Source organism: Plectropomus leopardus, chromosome 11 (genome assembly GCF_008729295.1).
Source record: "Plectropomus leopardus isolate mb chromosome 11, YSFRI_Pleo_2.0, whole genome shotgun sequence".
In the NCBI taxonomy this organism is placed as follows: domain Eukaryota; kingdom Metazoa; phylum Chordata; class Actinopteri; order Perciformes; family Serranidae; genus Plectropomus; species Plectropomus leopardus.
In genome coordinates, this window is record NC_056473.1 from 31,738,601 (window position 1) to 31,746,499 (window position 7,899).

Below are 7,899 nucleotides of genomic sequence, written 5' to 3' on the forward strand. Positions count from 1 at the left end.
TCATATACCGTGTATAATTTTTACTGTATAAAATTTCAGGAAAGTATGAAGGTATGAAAAACTAGATACCTCCCAAGCCTACTAATGGTGTTAAAAAGGGAGGAACCAGAGGGTGGGTGCTATTAGTAGTTTGCTGTTAAATTAGTGCTCAGAATGGTGTATACAGAACCTTTAAGGGGGAAAGAGATGAAAAAGGCAAAGAGACACTTGGAAAATGAGTCCAGGATGTTCAGAGGGAAAAGAGGAGGGTAAAGATGAAGGTTGGAGAATGGATGGTTGGAAAGAGGTCAATACGAGCCAGTGTTCGCCCTGTGGGTGCTGCTGGAGCAGTGGGCGGGGCCACAGACAAATCAAATATATCTACCACAGTAGCAAAATCCCTTCAGGGCTCCAAGAATATGGACTGATCTGTCTCAGCTCATACATCAGTGTCATTCCATAAAATGTGCTTGAAGAAATCAACATTGTGCTGTATAACATTTTATCTTAATGGTTTCATTTATTTGCTTTGTGTCTTTTAAATTGCATTTTTTGGTCAGGATAGCAGAGTGTCTGTCTGCCTGCTGTTGATAGGTTTTCAATATGTTGAGCTCCCGGGTCAAAACAGCATAATATTGCAATATTTTGTGTGGCAACATATTTATTATTAATTAATTAATTAATATTTATTTCATTAATTATCAATATTCTAATTACAAATTAAATTTTTGTTTGCCTACTAGAATAATGAAATCAATTGGTTATTCCATCCAGTAGTTCCACTTTTTTTTGCAATAAAAATGACTGAAGTGAGATGAACAGACTAAAATCTTAATTTTATTAAATTAAAACAGATGGTGACATCAGCAGTTCTAAATCCCAACATCGCAGTACATTTTATCACAATGCTCAGTATATCCTAAAACATTTAAAATGACACTAAGATTGCATCTTGACTAATAAGAATGGTGATTAAATGGTATCGCTGGACTCTGGTGATTCCCCCCTGCATCCTCTCAGATGTGAATGTGTCAGGGATGGAGGACACGTACCCAGCAACATCACTTGCACTTACAAAATTCCTTCTTTCCAGATTCTGTTTGTTCCTTGCAATTCTCGCTTTGTCACCTCTTCCTCTCTTATTCTATATCCTCTATGTCGCTGACTGTCTTTTTTTCACCCTTTCTCTGCTTCATTTTCGATCTCCTCCCCTGCTTTTCCTCTCATCCCAGGTTGGTGTAACTATCCACTGGACCAGCTGGGCTTTTGGAGGCGGATGGAGCAGTTGATCAAACGACTCACAGGGCAGAAACCACGATCAGATGACATGGCGTGGGCCAAGAAGACCGACAGATAAACACACAGACACACGGACGGATGGACACACAGATGGGTTTGCAGATGCAATCACATAGAAAAAGGGATGGATGGAAACACACACACACACACACACACACACACACACATATTACTCATGTCTCTGTGCTTCTTGCTTTTTTTGCTAAAGAGCAAACATTCAAAGAAACTGTGTTAGCAAAAATAATCAACGATGGTTGGAGTGATTTCTGTATGTGCTGGAGTCTGTAGTTTAACGAGCTTTGAACGTACGAGGCGAAAACATCACTAGGTGATAATTCTGCTGTAACAACCAATCAGCTTGTAGTCCTGATTAACCAATGAGGTGTGGCGGTGTTGTGTGTAGGTGTAGGAGGTTTCTGGAGGTTGGGCTCTCCAGGAGTGACACCGCGCTGCCTGTTGCAGGCAGCTTCTTACACCACACACACATGCACGTGCGCACACATACACACCTGCACACTAACACTGAAAGTCAAATGTTCCGTCTTTGTCTCTCCTGATTTCTTCTTGTCCGTTTTTTTTTTGTTGTTGTTGTTGTTATTTTTTGTCCCTAACCCGTCCTTTAAACATCACCACCCTCTTTAAATTGTCACGGGTGCTTCTACACACAAGAAGGTGAAAATCTAATGATTGTGTGTTTTAGATGAAACATTCAGACAGTTTTAACTCCCTGTTTTTGTGCCTGTGCTCAATGATCTCCACAGGCAAGATTTAAGGAGGGCAAACATGTAAAAAAAAAAAGGTTTGATAAAATACATACCGTAGCTTTTATAATAACTTACAGCACTAATATACGTCAGCAGTTGAGTTGCAAACGCAGACTGACTCATGCAACCAAGTCATGTCCAGTAGTTCTTTGTTTGAAACTTTTTCTGTTCATCCTACGCGTGCTCTGAAAAGCAGGCCATTTTTTTGTAGCTTTAGGAATACGCTTCTGTTTGTTCAAAAGCTCCTAAATGAGCATATTTACTGCATAAAAACTAATCAGTAACATTGTATGACTCATCTGATTATAAGGAGGCTTAATCAGAAGCTGCATTTCACTTTTGATTTATTTGACATTTTAAAAGAAATATATAAAAGGTCATATGTACATTGCACCAATTGATATATATTTAAATGACACAAAGTTAAATGTTTTAGAAAAGAAGAATTTAAACTTTCTGCACTTTTGTGCAAATTAAAAAGGCAGCCAGGCTTCATCTCTTTAGAAAATGCATTTTCAGCAAGAAGGTGTTTAAGAAGGTTAAAGGGATAGTTCAGATTTTATAAAGCTGGGTTGTTTGAGGCATTTATCGATAGTCTGTTTATTACCTACAGTAGATGTTTGTCTGCACACCCCCAGTGAATATGGACACAGAAGCTCAGTGATTTACTGCTTTGGAGGAGTCAGCAACAAACTTTTTTTTTTTTTATTTTAACAATCTTAAAAAATCAGTATCAGTTGCAGTGTACACTATATTTAGAATATTTTAACCACTTTAATTTACCATCAGACAGGGATATCTTTTTTGTATGTTTGTTTATTTGTTTGTTTTTATCAGCAAATTGTGAGGACATAAACTACACATAAATCAAGAAACAAAAACTTAAAAGTATGGTTACTCGTAACAGTACATATCATCAGACAGGGATTTCTGATGGGCAGCTGAGGCCGTCAAATCTCTCTTCTCAAAGCCAGACTAACCAATCGAGGCAGCAGTAGACTAGCAGCTCCTGTGTCCAGCAGACCAAAATTATTGTTTTCGTCAATTAAGTGGTGGATGAGACGGGAGCATAGACGGGGAGCTGAAGCTAAGAGCTCGCCCGTTAGAAAAGGCTGTCTGACAGAAAGGTAAAGCAGTGAAAAACTCTCAAAGTAGCGTGCAGTCTTTTGTAGGTATTTTTTCAAGTGGTTAAAATATGTTTTGCTGTTGCCCGCCATCAACAGCAGTACATTGCTTAGCTTTTGTATCAGCACTCCAGCCTGCTTTTCCAAACTTGGGGTATGCCGAGTGACATCTACTGCGATACCTTGATTATGGATAAGTACCTCGTACAACCCCACTTCAAAAGATCCCGACTATCCCTTCAAGGCAGGCTAGCCCGGCTCTGTCTAAGGTAATAAAATCCACCTACCAGCACCTCTAAAGCTCGCTGATATACACATTATATCTTGTTTTATTTTATCTGTACAAACTAAATATTTTGTAACCTTCGAACAGAGCTAGGCTAGCTGTTTTACCCTGTTTCCAGCCTTTGTGCTAAGCTAATGTAGTCGGCGTACACTCATGAGAGTTATTTCAATCTTCTCACCAACTCTCAGCAAAGAAAGTACGGATTTCCCAAAATTATTTCTTTCTGCAGTGCATGTCATCAACATACAGAAAAACTAAAATGAAATGGAAAAAGTCTGGCATGAAAGTTTGGATGTCATGTTGATGTTCATCTAAAAACATGAGTCTCTTTTCTCCATTTCAACATAAAGTGGCTGAGACGGAGGCAGAACCTTCTTGGCGTCAGTGGTTTTTTCCTACTGTACTCGTGCAACGCCTGCAGACAGAAATCTATCCAGCACAAGTTCACTCTCTTAGAGCATGCTGTCGGCTGCCCTAAAGGCTATAAGATGAATCCCAGGTAGTTAACATTACATTTTTGACACTACACTGGACGTCTTCTTGACACATTCTGCATCACTAGAACATCTTTATTCAGAAAAGCCAAACCACAGCCCAAAGCACTTTTCATCATGTTAATTCTTAGGAAAGCTTGAATATCTTTTTTTTTTTTGCTATTTATTTTCATAACAAATCTTATAATAGCAAAAATCTCAATTCACTGCTGCGTTCACATCTCAGATCCTCCTGTAAGACAAAAAAATCTCATCAGCAGTTCTGCAACATGCTAATTGGTGCCGCTGTCTGCCCCACTGTGCTGCATATTTGACTGCAATTGTAAATACCAAACACACAACAACAACAAATGTGTAACAAACCTCAAAACTTAAATCAGAGAGATTCATTAAAGAAATGCATGACAACATTTTTACATCAGTTTGTGTCAGCTGACGTGGAAAGAGGAGCAAATAGGAGATTTTTTTTTTTAAATTACACTCAAGACAAAAATTATTTTTCAGTAAAAAAAAGCTGGTTACCAAGTTGCTTATCGTGTCTCCAGTATCTCTGATTTTTGTTTATGTTCCATACAAAAACACATGCACTTTAGTTGGCTGTTACTAACTCTGTACTAGAGAGTCTAGCTGCTTGACTTGTAGTTTAATTCTAGGCTGGAAATCCCTCCAGTCACAGGAGGTCAATAACAACAGCACTTTATTGTTTTACTGTCTGAAAAGATGTCCTGCAAGCACTCGTCCTCTCATTATTACACAGATTCAATCACACATCTCACTTGTATGCACGCACACGCGCAACAAATCTCCTGAATGCAGTCATACACAAACAGACAAACACACACACACGCTCTCTCTCACATTGTGTTTTCTCTGGCTTTATAATTTTCTATTTTTTTATTAACGGATCAAGCCTTGTAAAGTTAAATTTTGACGTTCCATTTCGCAGCTCAACGCTCGCTGCTCGTCTTGCCTTAATGTTTTTATCTGCTCTTTGATTTAAATAAAGGTTTATGAACTCAAAACTTGGTGTGGTCATCTTTGATATGAAAAACATATATATGGATATGTCTTTTTTATTTGAAACAGGTAGAATTTTTTAATGTAGTTTTTTTCTTTTTTGAGGATCAAAGGGGCATCTTTATTGTCATAGTTTTAATGCTGTTTCAGAGACTTCCATCAGTGTTTTTAGCTTCTGTGAAGAGACCTGTTGATCCAGGAAGATGTGCATGCAAAAAGTGGGGAGTTATGGGTGAGTTTGTGCACTTTTCATTCATTTTAAAGCTTGTTTTCATGTTGTTAATGCTGTGCCTGGTTTGAAAGTTAAATAATAAAGAACTGCAGTACACTGTTGGAAAAAGCTAATGCTGAACCACCAGCGCCCTCTAGTGTAAGGTTGAAGTTCCTACTCCTGTCATATTATTCCTTTCACTTATCACAGATCCTCAGTCAGAATTACAGAGATGGATGGATGAGCGTATGCAGGAGGAGTCGAGTTCTCAGCAGAGGTCAGAAGGTCACCTCGTTCTGCTCTACATCCCTGCCATGTGACCTCCCGCATGGGTTCAGTGAGTCTCACCATCCAGAGCGACCTCCCCAGAAAACTGAGCCCCCGTTGGGATCCAGCTGCTGCAGCGGCCCCTCTGGATCCTGCTGAGAGCCCGAGGCAGGGCCAGAGCCAGGGAGGAGGGAGCGGAAGGTAATTAGAGGGGAGAGGAGGCAAGGACAGGGGAGGGTGGAGGGGCAGAGACCGGTGATGAAATACAGAGAAACAGAGGATAGATGTCAATTTAATATTGATCTGCACGAAGTTTGATAATATTTTTATTTCCTGATTTAAGAGTGTGTGGATCTTCCCGATATCAGGTGGAAATGCCAACCCATTTTCAGTCTGACAGAGCCTCCACTGTAACTGATTTCCATGAGGAAGGGGATTCAAAATGCTACAACTAATCTGTAATCTCTAGAGACCAGCATATATGCCTGAACCTAATATAACAGTAAATCGATACTGATGTGTAACAATGCCAATATACTGGTTTTGCCTGGATTTTAAGACTTGGTTAAAAGGTTAAAAGAAATGATGGTGATGGTTGATGTAATGTCATTTTATTTACCCAGGGACAGTGCACAGTAAAACAATGAATTTGTATAAAACACAGACAGATGCATTTTACCAGGTTTTATAGCAAAATTGCTATTTTCAAACCGTAGTCCCTCGGCAGGTAAAGGTGAAACAAATAAGTTAATGACAGAATTTGATGTAAATGTAATGCAAAACACCAAGTCAGAAAATTTTACAAACATTATCCTCTCTATATGCCATCCTGCCTAATCATGATAAATCACAAACTTGTGCAAAATTTCAGCAACAAAATGATCAGGGCACAGTCATTCCCACATCTTAAAACCAGTAGCCCCCCTCCCACTCCACAGCATTCACAAATATGTGCAAAATACACATTTAGTGTAACAAAATTTAAATAGGTACAATGCTGCCAAATGTAGACGATAGTTCAAAGTTGTCTTATGAGTTTTGTAAAAAAAAACCAAAAAAAAAAAACAAGAGTGACAACAGAGTAGTAGAGCCTAGAAAGGCTTTTAAGCTGTGATGTTTATTTTTTATATTTACTTTTATTTATCTATGATTATTTATTGTGGTGTCTTCTGTGTTTTGCTGACCTGAACAGAGTGCGTTTCCCATGAGGACAATGAAGGACATCTAATCCACTCTGATCTAAGGTGAGTGCTACGCACAGTTGACAGTGTGTCATAGTGAACTATTCCAGTAAAAGTATACCGTGCCCGATTTTCCTAAAATCATACAAAGTGTATCCCTGTCAGTCATCACCTATGACCCAGTAGAAGTGTGTAGCAGTGTATTTATCTGCAGACACTGCCCTCTGCCTGTGTTGTCTTACATTCTTCTTATTTTGTTTCTTTCAGGATGTCCCGCTGTGGCCAGCTGTGCAGCTACCTTTTAAAAAAAAGTAGCAACCAGGTGCCAGATCATATGCAACACTCATCCAAGAGGGAGCTATGAAAATCATGGACACAGCACTGAAAAAACCCACAATTGTAGTGAAGCCTAACGCCAAGTGGAGCAAATCTGAGGTTAGTTTTTTCACTTTCGCTGACGATATTGTTTACAGACAGTAACCAAAACTTCCCTGCACAGCGTACCTTTAAGGTACATCCGTTGACAGTCTTTGACACAGTGGACCGCAATTTGTTAACCTTAAAACATGAAAAAAATGGCTTGATTTTTAAAAAAAAAAATATGGGAAGAAGGTTATGACCAATGAAAGAAGAAATGACTGGCAAATTGGCAAGAAATTAGTAAACTAGAAATGTTCAATACCTGAAAATAAAAATAAAAAAAAGAAAGTTAAGAAAAAAAAAGGTGAATGATCTGGAAGAAGTGAATAAGCAAATATAATAACTGGCATAACATGAGTATAGATTTTAGATTTAGATTTAGATTTAGCCTCAGACAGGACCACAGCAACAGCACAACCAAGACCATGATCCAGGCGAGCCAGAGGTACAGCATCAGTGCAGCCACAGCATGAGCACAGCCAAAGGTGGGAACACAGCATCAGCCCAGCCATCACCATGATCCAGGCGCAGCCAAGATTGCAGCCAAGGTCCCGAAAACTACAAAACAAGGGAACGCAAATGCTCCAGAGAGGAAGCCAAGTTAGTGTAATGCAGTAAAAAGACATGAGTATTTGCAGATGGAGGGAGCATTTGACTTCTCATTATGAGGCTGTTAATTTCAAGTCACTCAGAGACAGTGTCCGTTACCTGAGTGTGAACATGTGCTCGCACTTACACACACACACACACACACACACACAAAGACACACATGCACACCAGGACACCACACACACCAGGGGATGTGACATGTTGCAGAACTCTTGCTGATCTCACACGTCTTCATATAGCTCACAGT

General features: G+C 39.3%; 1 protein-coding gene across 1 annotated transcript in view; it reads left to right on the top strand.

Moving 5' to 3' along the window:
* Window positions 1-4,968, top strand: part of si:ch211-212o1.2 (uncharacterized protein LOC492735 homolog) — a 49,786-nt gene extending 44,818 nt beyond the window's left edge. The window contains exon 6 of the mRNA XM_042495989.1: window positions 1,212-4,968. Coding sequence (XP_042351923.1) covers window positions 1,212-1,336 — 125 coding nt within the window. The 3' untranslated portion in view covers window positions 1,337-4,968. The remainder of the gene's footprint in view (window positions 1-1,211) is intronic.
* The last annotated feature ends 2,931 nt before the right edge of the window (window positions 4,969-7,899 follow it).